General features: G+C 42.0%; 1 protein-coding gene across 1 annotated transcript in view; it reads left to right on the forward strand.

The window, feature by feature from the left end:
- OVCH2 (ovochymase 2) overlaps positions 1–16,061 on the forward strand; it is an 881,024-nt gene that overhangs the window by 188,290 nt on the left and 676,673 nt on the right. Inside the window, exon 4 of the mRNA XM_085648218.1 lies at positions 1,928–2,100. Within this exon, the coding sequence (XP_085504344.1) occupies positions 1,928–2,100 (173 nt within the window). The remainder of the gene's footprint in view (positions 1–1,927; positions 2,101–16,061) is intronic.

Raw genomic sequence — 16,061 nt, forward strand, 5'->3', positions numbered from 1 at the left:
TTACAAGAAAGAGCAGCAGCCTGCCTGTAAAAAAAAAATAGGTAAGGCACTGATGTGCTGAAATATAATATTAATTTATACCATGCCAACAAACGCAAAGCAGGCACACATTCACTCACATATTATTTGGGAATGACTTTGACATACTTGGAAGAGAGTTGGATATGCCATTCATATAAGTTTTGATTAATCAGAGCTCTATTATTTGCTGGTACAACAGTCATTTGAGGGAGTAGCTATTAATAGTCCGGAGAGCATCCTGCAATTCAGTAAGAGAGTGTTAAACTTGTTCTTTAACAACCACAGGTGAAGTATGAGGAAGAGTAGCGAGAATGGCAAATCCTCTGTGATGAGATATGACACTTCACTCCTAGTTGGGTTTATCATTAGTAAAACATACCCAGCAGAGATTTTATCTGACACGAATGAGACTGATAAAATTACATCAGCTTGTGGCATGCCCTAAGACGGCTGCCTGGTAACTTGGTCTGTCAAAATGTCCTTGTGACGGCTGGTCAAAATAATCTACTATCCACCCTATGTTATTTTGCAGCCTATACAGAGACATTAGGAGTAGTTTGATATGCTCACTTTTTCTCCCTCAGAAGCTCTTTTTTACCAGATGCATTTAAATTGTTATGCACATTGGAGAATGACCTAGTCTGTTACACTGGTTCAACATATATTACACATGTTATTGCAAGAAGAAAATTATTACCCAGAACTGGATTATCTGAAATATAAAGCACAGAGTCTACAGCACCTGAACTCTTGTTGATATTTTGGTACAACTGTTCTTAAGAAATGGATATTTATTTAATGGATTGTATTGGTATTCTAGCATTTTAGTTTATATATTTATGCATAGCGTAATATTGAGTATAAATTGGACTAAGACATTGACTGTATACATTGTATAAACTATCCTGTTTTTATATTACTTTTTTACAATGTATTCATGAGATTCTTCTATGCTATCCATTTAAAAATTGCTTTTTTGGATACATAATTATTCGAATACAATTTTTGATTGATTGATTGATAACCAGATGCAGAATAAGTCCTCCATTCTGAAGAGTGCAGGCACACAGATGCAGTATTGCTATTCCCAGAATTACTAATACTGGGAGGATTGGCAGCTCTGTAAGGCAGGAATTCTGCGTTCCAATAATCCCATTGTACAGCAAAGCACGAAGAAGAGAGAAATACTGGTTGTCGAACTAATTTCCCACAGTCCCTGTCTCTTTGGCGCCTGGAAGGTGTATTTAGGGCCAGACTTACTACCTTTTGCAACAGGTTTGCATCACTTTTCTGGCACAGCCCTGATGCAAAATGTATTTTGGGATTTAGTAAACCTCGCAAATCTTGATTCACTTGGCTTAGAGTGGTTTAGGAAAATAATGTAATGCAAGGAAGCACATGGCGGGAGGAGTTTCATGGGTGGAGCATGGGTATTCCTGTGCATCCACCCTTTGATTTTGATGCAAACCCATATTTACTAAAGTCTGTAAACTTGGGTTTGCACTAAAATGGTGTGCATACCTGAGGCTGGCGTAACACCTAGCCGATGCAAACCTAAGCGAAGTGGCTTTGCATGGACTAATAAATAATGTCTTGTGAGGAGTTGCATCACGCAGGGACAATGCAAGTCCTTAGTAAATCTGCCCCTTAGTGTTTAGTTTAGGAAATGGAGGCAGACATCCTGCCTTGGGAAAATTGCTAAATGGGCCATGACCCCAGAACGCTTCTTAGCTCTAATAGGCAAATACCGTAGCATCACTATGTAAAAACTGCGTCCTCGCTGAACATTAGCCTGTATATCAAAGTAAAACTGTCAGAAATATCGAACATACACAAGATCTGGTGGGAAATATATTAGCTCAATTTTGACTTTATTTGTCCCTATTATCTGTTTATTCCTATACAGTAATGTGAAGTACTTCTCGACGGTAGTTGTTGGATGCAACGATCTGAACAAAAGGGAGAAAGAAGAGCAGACAATTCGAATAAAAGCTATCATTACTCATCCAGATTTTGACAGACGGAAACCAATTAATTATGACATTGCACTGATCCTGCTGCAAAAGGAAATCAAATTTGGTAATATTCCGCTTTAATGAACATTATTGCTTTGAATTATTGCATTCAATATCACGGTGATTGATGTCAAAATATTCCAGGCGTTTGCGACTCAGTAATGTCAATTTCTATTTATTCTGCTTTTCAATCTTGCTCTAAGTGCACAATGATGAATCAATTTTCTTCACTATAATTATTCCGATAGGGCCTGATTCACAATAATTATTTGTCATGTACGTCAAAGCGGCATCTGTGAAAAGCAGCACCTGTGAACAGGAATTGCAAATCCTAATCCATCAAATCAGGATCTGTGGAATTTTCAATACACCCCCCATCCTAGCCTACTCCCCCTTACCAAGCGCTTCCAAACGCAGAAATCCATCCACACCGGCATATTTCCACAATCGTTGCAGCATAGGGACAGGAATCATTTGTCCCATGCATGTGCAATCGAGAATGGCATTGTAAATGCGATAAACACCTACAAATTTACATCTTTGTTCTTATTCACAAATATTGGTATGCTTTTAAGTCATGCGATATTTCTTACAGTGGTCACCTGGTTTTTGAAGAAACCTACACACAACCCAAGTTAGCAAATGTTAGGCTAATTTCAAGTAATGCCTTATACCCTTCTATACTAGTCCCTCCTTTACCCCTACCACTTTCAAGGAAATCAGAAGTCTTCATTGTGGTCAAGACATTGAACCAAGGATTTATGTTGTTCCTCTGTAATAGGAAGTTGATAGGGAGTTGCTGAGCAAATGAACATGTAATGGAATGACCAATAGGAGGAAGTGGAAGTTGCATCACTGTTCGAAAGTTGACTGTAAATCATTTAGGCGAGATTGCTTGTATAATGAGAAACAGAGAGACATTTTGTAGACTGAAAATTCAGCTCTAGAAAACTGGAAGCCACCTACACAGATCAGAGGCGGCTAAGATTGAAATATCCTATCCAGACACTAGGAATGCAAGAACAAATTAAAAGGTGTTATCTGACAAACAGGAAAACACTTGTTTCAGATAATTTGTTCAACATAAGGCAGATGAAATGGTCAACAGGATTCCTGTTGCATTCACTAGATCCAGCAGGTCAGAAGGAGCATCTCCACTCATCTCTTTGTTATATGTAATAAATAATTCTCAAGAGTGCTCAGGATCTCTGCAGTGACCCTTCCTTCCCAAACCTGCACACGCTGGTTCCACTCCCCCTCAAAAGAAACAGCGTCTGAAGGAGGCCACATTACAAATCTATGTGTGACCCATCACATTTCATTAGCAAAAAGAACAGATGATGGATGGAATGCTGAACAATCAAACATTCACCCCAGTCATAGATCTGGGTTTAATCCATCGCATTTTTGCTCACCACGCCACCCCAGTTTGGACCAGCCATATGCAATTCAGTCTTGACCCTGCTCCCCATGGGAACAGTTCAGCCCAAACTGCCAGGCCAGATCCTCTCTGGACCGGAAACAAGCATCCTGGACTGGTTTTGGGGTATCACCCCTCATCAGTCGGGCTAACTTGAATCCAGTGGCACAGTGAGCACAGGGCCCACGCCTGGGCTTACACTTCCCATTTGGGCAACAAAAGCAAAAAAAACATTGACAATAGTACCCCCTGACACTGAAAGGAACTAATTTGTGTACAGATGGGCTCCATGGGAAAGGGCAAGATGCTGTAACTCATAGTGAAGTCAGCCAATGACTGAAGAGGGCTGACACATTGCTCCTTGCTGCATGCTGGAGTGGGCGGAAGAAAAATGTGAATGACACAGGCCAGTGGATGAAGTCTGGCTAAAAACCCTCATAAATAACTGCTATGTCAAAAGACCTTGACTAAAAAAGCCAATAGTCTGGCATTGGCTGCCAGGCTCTTGCTTTTGAGGAAGAAGGCAAGAAAAAAGGAGCAACAGAAAGAAAGAGGGAGAGAAAAAAAGAAAGACAATGATTGAAAGGAAGAAAGAATGGGGAATACAAGAAAAAAAGAAAGCAAGAAGGGAGGAAAGAATGAAGGGAAGAAAGAAAGAAAGAAAGAAAGAAAGAAAGAAAGAAAGAAAGAAAGAAAGAAAGAAAGAAAGAAAGACAGGCTTGCAAAGATAGAGCACCCTCATGAGCTTATATTCAGAGTTTGTGTGAGTTTCTGTTTGCATTTCTGTTGCTCTTCAAAAGGTCTTTTCTGCACCAGGTTTTCAGACTAGCCCCAGAGTTGGTGCAGTTATGTTATTGCAGCATTGTGATTTTCATACAGGCTGTCTATTTCAGAAATACATTATGACATAAAGAATGCTGACCATTCCTAGAATGCACAGCACCAGAAGGAAACAGGTTGCATAACTTGATATAGAACAGTTTCAAATTTACAATCTGGTATGGTGAGAAAAAGCAGCAGTCAGCTAAACAAAGGCCACTCAAATATAAATTTACAACATCATTGGCAGGAGACAGGATCTGATAAATCTGGAGTGTTCCCTGTGCTCACGTCTGGTAGAAAAGGTCCTGCTTTCAGATCAGGCCCTACAAATAAAAGCAACACTGAAGTAATAATAAATTAAGAGCAACAACACTGGTACTGAAGAGAACTACCATGCGTGCGGATGTGCTCCTGTGAAGGGTTAAATCCTGTCACTCAAAGTGAAGTTAGTCAGTGGCTGAAGTAGAATGGCCCCATACTGTATGCTGTAGTGGGCGGAAGCAAAATGGGAATGACACAACAACAGACCAATGGATGAGGAGAAGTGGCTGAAACCCACTTTAAAAAAGTATATTATTTAATTTTAGTAAAGTGAAAAGTTCTTGGCTAATACCAGACCTAAAAAGAGAGGCTGTAGATAGTAAGTGTAGGTGGTAGAGTTGTAACGACCTGCTCTCAAAATCTCACACATATTAAGATCAGATGCAGATACAGCACAACTATTGAATTTTGAACATAAATTTGTATGCTCATAATTACACAAACCAGGATATAACTGTATTTATTCTATCAGGGTGATGGAGAGCGGAGTGGCCATAATCTGTATTTAGAGGTGTCTGACGGCCCTGAAGACAACTGTAGTCATTGACAGGAACTGCAGCCACGGCGGTTCCTGTCAATGAATTAAAAGTTTGACTGACAGCTACATCAGACATAACTGCTGCTTGTCAAACTTTTAACTTGTTTTTGTTTCTTCAAAACAAAATCCCAAAGCATCACTTTGTTTTAGAAAAAATAAAAACAAATGACCCTGACATTATGGCTATCTCTGGCATGAAAATGGCTCATCCTTGGTATGTTACAGGTATTATTGACATAATGGTGGTAAACATCCATAACATATTATTGGTATCTGTTGTAAATGAAGATACAGAGTCCATCAGTTCATGTAGGTTACTTCTTTAATGATAGCTTGGTTCCAGTACAGAAGATCAGGATGGTAGCAGAGGTAAGATAGTAGAAAGATAGCCCCACCAGGAGCAAGCTCCATTCAGCTCAGCCTGAGTACACCAACTGACAATCTCCCCTAGAGAGGCACCCAGGCATTCCATGATGTCATGCAACATTCCATCAGAGCACAGTGAAGAAAAGCTTACAAGTAATTTACCACACATCCTCTCTCCTTAGGGAACAAAAGAAGTAAAGTAAGATACCCAATAAACCTTTGGCAAAAAGGTGCAGCAATAAGGTGCACCTATCCTCAGGTGTAATGCATGAGGTATCACGAAAATGACTGGCATGAACAGAAATGTGTTAAAGATCACAAACAACATTGCTACACGCCCCATCCCCCTCCCTTAGGGAAAACAATGCATGGCACAGATGAAAAACACAATGCAACAAGAAGGGCGAACACCCACCCAACCTCCCCAAAAGCGGGTACACCCAGGGAAAACACCCTGTTAACTAGGTGGATGTAAATATAGACCCTTGGGAGAAAACAACATCCCCAATAAAAGATACAACAAGGATTAGAATCACTCTAGTTAGCCCAAAGAGAGCAACCACAACCGAAAAGACACTAGAGAGAAAACATGTTGGAAAGACACAAAAACAATTCCCCTGATTAGGCTAGAAGGCATGCTGACGCTTAAGATCCACTTAGGAATAACAAAAGAGATCTAAACAAAACTTCACATTCAAAGTCCTCCAAACATGAAACCCTTGGCCACGAGTTCCATGGAGGCGGACTTCGACTGGAACACAGTGTCAACTAGAAAAGAAGACCCATCGATAGCGCTTTAATCAAGCACGCCAAAAAACACAGGGTACTAACCCTTGAAAATAGAACAACCTCCCCTAAATAGAGTACACCATAGGGTACACACACCCAAGAAAACTACAAACTAAAATAGAGGCATTGCCTACCCCCACAACCTCCCCAAAGAAATGGGTACACTCTATGTACAAAGACAACAACTTAAAGGCATTGACTACCTACAAACGCAACCTGAACCACATCCCCTAACTAGTTTACACCTAGAAGGGTACACAGGGTACTAACCCTGGAACACCGAAAACTAGATTAGAGGCATAGATTACCCCCACGACCTGCCCACAGAGACAGGAACACTACAAATCAAACACTTCAGAACACACAATATCCCCTAGGTAGGGTACACCACAGGGCAGTCACCCTGAGAACAGACCAATCTTGGAAAATAGCTCATAGGCATTCACTACCCAGAAACAACGCCACCTCCCCTACAAAGTGTAGGGTACACCACAGGGTAAGCCCCCTGAGAACTGACAGTGACAAGCAAAAAGCATAACCACCCTTAACTAGTTTAAATCTAGAAGGTCCCCTAAATAGGATACACAGAAGAAAAACCACAAAACTGGTGAACTCACAGTCTGCTAGAGCCACTGTCATACACTGAGCACCCCAAACAAAATAAAAATAAAACAATGCATGATGAAAACATTATCACACAGCCCTTGTTGAGCACCGGTGAGCGGTTTCTCACCCGAGATCCCCACATGCCGACTAAATACAAAACAAGGCATGCTCTGTGTCCCGGTAGAAAAGCTGCACGTCCACGTATTGTGCGATCAGTTGTCCGCATAGCCACCACAGCTCTCTTCCCTTGACCCTTCTAGAATATGCAACTCCCCGCAGGCTTTAAGAGCACACTGAAGTCCAGCCCAAACTTCTCAGGAAATTGCCACAGGAATCAATCTCACCTTCAGTCTCTTGGTGCCCATCAAACAATGCCCCTACTTGTGCCACATCATTGGTCCGCTCGACAGCGTTGTTAACTGTCAAATTTCGAAGACGGAAGCGAGACGGTGATGAAGCTAGTAAAACGAACGTGGTTGGCAAAAGGTAACAAATGGCATGCAGTGCCAATTCCAAGATGGCGGCACGCTTTTTGACGCCACACCGGGTGGCTCACGGCACGCATGCACTGGAGAGCGTCCAAGAGCGGGTGAGGAGATGCGGGAATGTCGGAAGAACTCCAGGGGTCTGTGACGGAGGTAAGTGCGCGCATGCTGGTGCTCGCGGCGAAAATACGAAGATTCAAAATTTTTGCGCAGCAAGGCGAATGACCAAACGCCCAACGGACTTACCCCAGAAATGGCACCACCACAGCAAAGCCAACCGGGGAACACACGCAGCCCCACGAATGCCAGACACACCAAAACGCTCCTCCCAGCTTGCTGATGTCTCCACAGAGGCACTGCAGGTCTTGTTACAGATGCAAAAAATGTCACCAAAAGTCTCAGTCCCTTTTTAAAAAACACATCGCTGCTCTGACCATGAGACCTTGAGGGCGCATACAAGACACGACACTTGCAGGCAGGCTGGGGTTGAAATAAACAAGGAGACACCGTAGGCTTGTTACCAGAGAGACTCCTCAACTCTTACAGGTGACAACAGGTTCCACAGTGATGTGGATACAAACGCCCAGGCTGCAGGCTGTCCAGATGGTACAGGACACTGGTGGGGCTGGCCAGGGCGTTGCCTCTGACTTTCAATTGACATTTTGAAAGTCCTTGACGTCCATAGATCCTTGTCTTTTGGTTCCTTAGTTCCTAGAAGTCCTTAGTCCTTAGTGCACGCGTCAGTCCTTAAGATCGCCGCCAAAATTGTTGTAAATGAAGATACAGAGTCCATCAGTTCATGTAGGTTACTTCTTTAATGATAGCTTGGTTCCAGTACAGAAGATCAGGATGGTAGCAGGGGTAAGATAGTAGAAAGATAGCCCCACCAGGAGCAAGCTCCATTCAGCTCAGCCTGAGTACACCAACTGACAATCTCCCCTAGAGAGGCACCCAGGCATTCCATGATGTCATGCAACATTCCATCAGAGCACAGTGAAGAAAAGCTTACAAGTAATTTACCACAGTATCCTGGTATTTCTGACATATACATCTTCCTGAAGATTCCTCACCTTAATAATATCCTTAAGGTGCCCGACTGGATTGGGGATACTTTTTCCCACCAATAGCTTGAGCAATAGAGTTGAAGAATACCTCTATTTAGTCCAGAATCATGTTTTGAGCCGAAACACATACATTGGGCACGAGTATGTGTGTAAATCAATATATATATATTTTAATTGACTTAGATTGGCTTGGACATATAAATCTATAAAACAAGAGTCCACACAATCAAAATGTACTAATCTTGTAAATACATTGGATCAGCATTCAGGAGTCAGTCAAAAACTTAATGGTGTCAATGCAGAAAACAGTGCAAAAGGTGTGCATCCCAATGTGAAAGGCTGTGATATATATATTCTTTTACAAAAACATGCAAAAGGATGGGACAAAAATAGTTTGAAGATAAATTACAATAAATTACCTTAAAGATTTAGAATCAGTCTATTTTCAAAAAGCAGGAGGGAAGTTAATAATGTTGTTCCTTTTACAGTTTCTATTGACTGCCAAAGTGAAAGATGTGTACTATATTACAAGGGGTAATCAGTGTGAGTTGCACTGTAGATTCTGCCCAGAGGATGAGCTTCCTAGGTTTTGTCACTTACAAGTCTACCGACTTATGAAGCTGTTGTGTTATGACCCTGCTCTAAATTTTTAGAGCCTTATTAGAATGAAGACTGAAAAGGTGAGGTTTTGTGGTTCATCCTCTAAGAAACTAACATGAAAATGTTTTAGAAACGTTGTAATTGTGTGATTAAAGGTGCTGAAAACCCTTTGTACACCCATGCAACATGCTGTGTGCTGCTGAAGGTGGTCTGGAGACAACAGTTTGCTTGCTAAAACAATGGTTAAAAACATAAAAGTAAGTTATTTTACAGGTGGGATAAAAACAGATACACTGAAAGTAAGCTACATCGCGAAGAGTACAATTTGTAGCCTCATCCATATTTATTTCATACCTGAAATTAATGCTGAAATGGGCAAATCTGGTCGGGGTCTTCCATGTGGTGGTACAACCACGTAGAATCAAGTTAGGCTTTCCTCAGTAGTTTACGGAAAGTGTTCTTCTTCATGCCATGCCTCTTCCTGATCTCATCTGCAAATTGTTTGACTTCACCAGTTCCTTGCCATGCTGAAAATACTGAGGGTGTAACTTGATCTAAGGTTTCTTCACAGAAGTTTATCCAGTGTGGTAAACCTCATGCTTCTCCTAACAGAATGTTTCTCAGATTCTGGATGAGCATGCAGCTGTGGAAGATCTCATGGACATGTGATGTAAGGACATTAGTGAATGACCTACAAAGACGGTTAGGTTTCTGGTGGCCATTTTTGTGAGCTAAGTTTGTGTACATAATTTTACCTATTTGAAGACATTTTAAACATCTAATCAATATTGAGTGAACATACCCCCTTTAAATATGGCTCCCCAATCTGTAAGTGTACATGGACTATATGAGTTTTATTAAATAGAAAAGACAAACAAAACAAACAAACTTCTATCCATCTTTTTAGTCATCTTATGTTTTGAAGTTCTGGTGCTTCATTACGTCCATTGGTGGTAGTTTTGAAGCAATATATCAATTCCGCTTCAATAAATGTTTCTCTGTATTCCCACCACATTCATTGTGATGCATTGCAGCTAGTGAAGTCCATTTCAATTGATCTTCATTATGGTTATCATTGATGAAATTAAATACCCGGGGTGTGTGAGGATTTACAGCAGATATGTGATTTATATTGGCCAATGATTTTTGTTTATCTCCTGGTTTGTTTTCCCAATATAGAGTTTGTGAAATGGACAAATAATGCCATAAATAATGTTCTTGGTGTTGTAATTGGTGAAGACTTCATGTATGATCCTTACCCCATGAATTCAGAGCCTGTGATAGTTTGGTTGCAGCAGGAGCATGTTTCACACCTATGGTGTCTTATGGGGCATTTTTTGGTGCCGCATAGCTGGGATTTCCCTCAGTTGTACAATTCTAGTTGGCGGATGAGTCCAGACTATGTGATCCCTTATACTTCTGCTGCTCTGGAGGAGAACAGCAGTCCCTCAAATCTTCCTTCCAAAGTGTTTAGAGCATGCCATATTTTGTCCGATAATATTTTTGAAGTTGTTTATCTGTGGTATCTGCGTTAATACACATACCATCAGTCCAGTGAAGCTGACTTACTTGCTCTCAATAAAAGACTTATTTGGTATGAACCATGCCATCTTTTTGCTGTTTTAAGGAGTTTTTCATAGTGGCCTTAAGTTGATGTAACATGTTCTCATGTGCATGAAGTAGTCTTTTTTGACAGTTTCTTCTGAGTAATAAAAATCATCTATACAATATACTATCCCATTGACTCCTTGGACGAAAGCTGTTTTAGCAAATAGTCTGTTCCTGCTTGACAGTTTTGTATGTATAAACGTGATGAGAATGCTCTGATCAGCTTTTATCCAAAATGTTTGAGGTTCTAATTTATTGGGTATTCAATATCTGCAGACTGATTGTTTAGCCATTTGTTAAAGTCATATAGTGTTTTTTCAGTGTAAGTCCAAATGCAAAATATGTTTATTTACCTGTGGCACATTGGCACTTGTTGTTTAAATGGGTTGCCATTGAAGATCCATCATTCTTCAAACTGTGCCATATTTAAAATGGCTAGTTCAAAGTTAAAGGAACACTCCATTGCTACTCCTTTGATCTGTAAATAAAACTCTCTATGGAAAGTACAGAAATTTCCCTTGAGCAGTACTTAAGCTAAGTTTACAGTGAAACAGGGTAGGACTCAAAGTGGTCTGGGACATCGATATAGATACAATTCCATAATTTCAATGGCCTCCTTTAGGGATATGTGTGTAGAGCAAGTCTATGTCAAATGTCTCCAGAAAGTTTTCGTTAGGATACAGTGTTTCCACATTTCAATTTCAGAAATTGCTGCTTTTTTAAAGTGATGATTTGGGGGGGGGGGTGGCATATTGCTCACTGGTTTGAAAGTGAATTTGTTCCAGAATCATGTTTGGTATCTCTATCCTTGTTGTGAAAGTAAGATTTAAATCTCAGTTTACAGAAAACTTTCAGAGATTCAAGTTTCATAGTTACAAAGTTAGTTGATCTTAAGAGAACCAAAGATATGCTCCTGGACTGAACACTTATCATGTCTTTGGTGTGCTGATGTTTGTACACATTGATGATGGGACTTATCTCTTCTTTATTTTTCTGCATTTTGGTAATTTTCTGGCATCCTGTTCCTCTCTGTATTTTATTCTTCCTCTGTTGGAGCCCCTTTCCTTAAAAGGGAATGTTTTGTTTGCCCCTTTTGTTTTGTTTAGGCACAGAAGGGAAACTTTCTTCTGGTCTTTACTCACTGGAATCAAATCAGTATTGTAAGAAAATGGGACATTAGTTGGGGGATGGGGATAATTACCCACCTTGTTAGGGCGAACCACTACAGACACTTAATTAAGCTGACCTCAACCCCTTGGTAACTATGGCACAGAGCAGGCAGGCTTAACTTAAAGGGAATGTGTAAAGCATGTATGCATTACCAAAACAGTAATAAAGTCAAAATACAACGCAAGAAAAATCCCAAGCTAGTTTAGAAACATAGAATACATTTTAGGAAATAAAATGCCCCTAAAACGACAAACATCCAATAGGGAAAAGTGAAGTCATTTATTTTTAAATTTGAACATCCATCTTAGTGTCAAAAATCATTAAGTGCCAACAACAGTATCTGGTTGCACTTGACAAGTGAATAGGTGCAAGTTAAGGCCGGCTGTGATAGCGCACAGTTCAGATACAGAAACCAGGTTCAACCCTGTTGGATTTTTTTTAATTTTCTGACTTACGGCCTGATTTAGATCTTGGCAGACTGGTTACTTTGTCACAACGGTGACGGATATTCCTTTTGTCGAAATATAAATCCCATTATATAATGGCATTTATATATCGGCGGACGACATATCCGCCACAGTTGTGATGGATTAACCTGTCCACCATGATCTAAATCAGGCCCTTAGTCTTTGAAACGAAGTTAAACATCCTTAGAGGGACAAGGCAGCAGGCCTATTAGCTTTGAATCAATAAGGAGCTGGCGCAATTCTGTAAAAAAATTATTCAGTAAGTGCACTTTCAGCATCAAATATTAGAGCCCATCCTAATGATTTACTTTACTGTCCTTCACCCAACCATCCAGTGCCGTACTTGATGAATCCACAGACTCTACCCATATCTGCTGAGACTGATTCTGGTTATCCCTGTTCTTAAGGTGATAGTTCTCAGGGGTCAGACCAAACTTTGTGATAAGGGATTCTTTCATGGTCATATACCTCTCGGGCCATTTGAGTATCTGCAAGAAATTGAGGGTGGTGAGAACCCACCTCAAAAAATAATCGTAATCCTTGTCATGGTGAACAGCTAAAGTCACTGAATAAAGCTAACACTGAAAGAATCAGTTACTTAGTTTTGTCCATCTAGATGAGACCTCCAGGCGCCTAATGGCACCTGAATGAGTGCGGGATTGCTATCCCTCCCATAGACAAAAGGTTGTGATACAAGAAGCTGGCACACTTCCATGTCTAAAGAAATATTTTTCCTCCCTGAGGACTCCTGACAGTCAGCTGCAGATCCCCACAAGGCACACAAAACCCTCAGGCTGCAAGCAAGGGTCCCTCTGAGTCTGCATGCTCTCCCCGCACTCCTTGAACTTCTCACGTCCTGGCGCTGTTACTCTTTGTGTGCACACTTCAGTTGCACAGCGAGATGAGGGTGTACGTCAGGACCGTCCTAGTCCCAATCACGATCACTTCCATATCTCTCCGCCGCACCCAGTGTGGTTCTTAGAATCTTGTGGGGACAGTGAGATCCTTTGTGTCCTTGGAATCTTGTGGACAGAAGGTCAGCTCACCAGCCCTTGGAGAGACCCAGGCCACAACAGTTCTCACTTAGCTGCCACCCAGCAATGTCCAGGCAAAATCCACCAAGTGATATTCCCCTTCCTGGAGCACGACAGGCTCCAAGCCACCAAAAGTCTGCAGATAGTCCAGTTGAAGCTCCTCCTGCCCTAATGATTCCTTGTGTCAATGTCTCAGTATCGAACAAGCGTGGTATGGTTCAGAATCCAAAAGTGTCTCCACTTTCAGATGCCAAAGCCCCAGTACTTATACCCACTATGGCCTTTAAAGGTATGATCAGTTCAAAAGGCCACCTTTGAAATGCACAAGCCCTCTCAAAATGTTGTCCTGTCTGCCATCCTAGCCTGTGAGGTTTGATCACTATCTTAAGTAGGACCTTGGCATGCAGGTGTCAATTTTACCACCACGTAACTGTCCCAGAAAGGCCCCTCAGAGTCAGAGGTCTGCAGTTTCACGTGAACCCCTAGATTATGGCCCTCTATCAGGAATGCACAGATGCGGCTGTCCCCCTAGCACCCAGTTTTGAATTAGAAGACAGGCTGCCATGCACACAAAGCCGCGCACATTAAAAAATGCCCACTTTACCAAAGTGACATTTCCATCATCGTAATGTCAAACCCCCTCCCACTACCACAGAGGATTCGCCATAACGAACTCATCGATACCAAACACTATACTGTTACTAGTCTGCCTGTAGGAAATAACGCTCAACAGCCTTTCCCTACACTTCCTCATGAAAATCCAATGTGAGAAGCTGGCACCATCGTACTGAACACACTATCCAGTGTCATTCACGACTCTTGCGGGTAACGCATACACACACCTGCCCTAACTCTTCCCAACACCGCACTCTGTCACCAGAGGGAATTCCAATATAGCAGAAGACATGCAGAACCTTGGCACATAGCTTTCTAAATGCCAAACCGAGTAACAGTAACTCATGCACATAGGCTCCACCATGACAAACCTGTGGCACAATCGATGTACTACCTCCGTGGATGGCACAACCAGTGCGGCAGGCTCACAAAGGCACATTCGAGATACATGCCCCTGGTATAGGTCTTACTCCAATGCAAGGGACTTACAGCTAACTCAAATCGGCCAATCATATAAACACTGCTTCATAGTGTGCGTATGATGAGCACAGAGCTTTGACACTGCACGGCAGTGCCAAATGCGCTCAAGTCCTAAACTAGCAAAAACAAGGTCAAAACATGAGGTTGGCAGTCAAAAAGGTTAGGGGAGACCACGTCAACAGGGGTCAACACTTGGTACAAAGGACCTTGGAAGCAGTGTGCACATCATTTATGCAGAATTCAAATAGTAGTAAAAGGAAAACACAACTTAATAAAAATCCCAAACCAGTTTAAAAACATAGTGTCAATTTTATTAAATAAAATGACACCAACACATCAGCAATCCAATAAGTAGAACCGGAGATATATACATTTTTAAAGTTTGAATAAAAAATAGGGTCAAAAAGCATAAAGTACCAACCGTGGGTATCTGGTCATGCTTGACTGGGTTGAAGTCAAACATTAAGGCTGACCGTGACAGAGCATGGATGACATACATGGACCAGATTTTTCCCGGTGGAAAGTTTACCTTCTGACTTAAAAACTTTTAAGGAGAAAAAGAGGTCATTGATAAGTCGTCGGCGGGACATGCTGCAAGCTGGATCAAAGGCAGGGCTTGACTATAGAGGGCTTCTGAAGAGCAGGGCTCCAGTGCAGTTATCGCAAATGCAGGATAGCTCTGGACTATGTGCCTATGAAGGCCTCGGCGTCAATCTGCTACGGCTCGGATTCAGTACTGATGAAGCCCTATATGTTCAGACTTAGAAACTTTCCTGGAAGTCAGATCTCCTTCAACTGAGCAAACTGATCAGTTGAGGTTGACCTGTGATTTAACTTCGATGGCTGTGAGTTCGACAGTGGCAACGGTGTCCGTCGGTTCTCCAGAAGAAAGTTGGCATATTCGTGGAACTACACGTGTGTACACACACCTGTGCAAGATGATGCAGGTCCATGTTCGGAGCAACACAGCGTCGTTTGGCAACGTTACCAATTCGGACACACTGCTGTGGGGAGAGTACACACATGGCAATGAAGCACGACATGTGAACCTGTCTGACCCTTTCACCTGATCACTGTCAGCAGAGCAGACAATCGGCGTACTCCAGTGGCAGAGCACTATGCAGATCCCATGGGCACTGAGTCATGCCCCCTCACACGGGGCAATGGGCAGACGCCAAACAACACATGACTCGTCCACCACGGCAAGGTGGGCTGAGACCGTTGCCATCTGTGATGATTGTTGTCCATTTTTGCCTCACCATTTTCTGAACCTTGACATGTTCCCATGCTGCGTGTAAGTGTCTTAAGCATGTCCCTGCCTGTTGTGGCCGTTGCCTCGTCTGTACTGACATGCACATACCAATAAAGTATATGCAACTCCACTGGTGTCTAACTGTGATGAGTGTTGATTAGATTGTCCACTTGTGTGCCACAATGAGCATCGTCCCTACACAGGGAGGAACTGACTGACACATGTAAAATGGGGGGGGGGGCTCCCTTTTGAAAGCTCCACCTCTGTGAGCATGACATTGTTTTGGGATAGTTGCTGGCCGACCTGTGCACTTACTTCTGAAATGTGAGTATGGTGTCCAAACTCAGACCATGTGGAGCATTGTTATGAATTGTAACAGGACGTGTCC

Source organism: Triturus cristatus, chromosome 3_2 (assembly GCF_964204655.1).
Source record: "Triturus cristatus chromosome 3_2, aTriCri1.1, whole genome shotgun sequence".
NCBI classification, from domain to species: domain Eukaryota; kingdom Metazoa; phylum Chordata; class Amphibia; order Caudata; family Salamandridae; genus Triturus; species Triturus cristatus.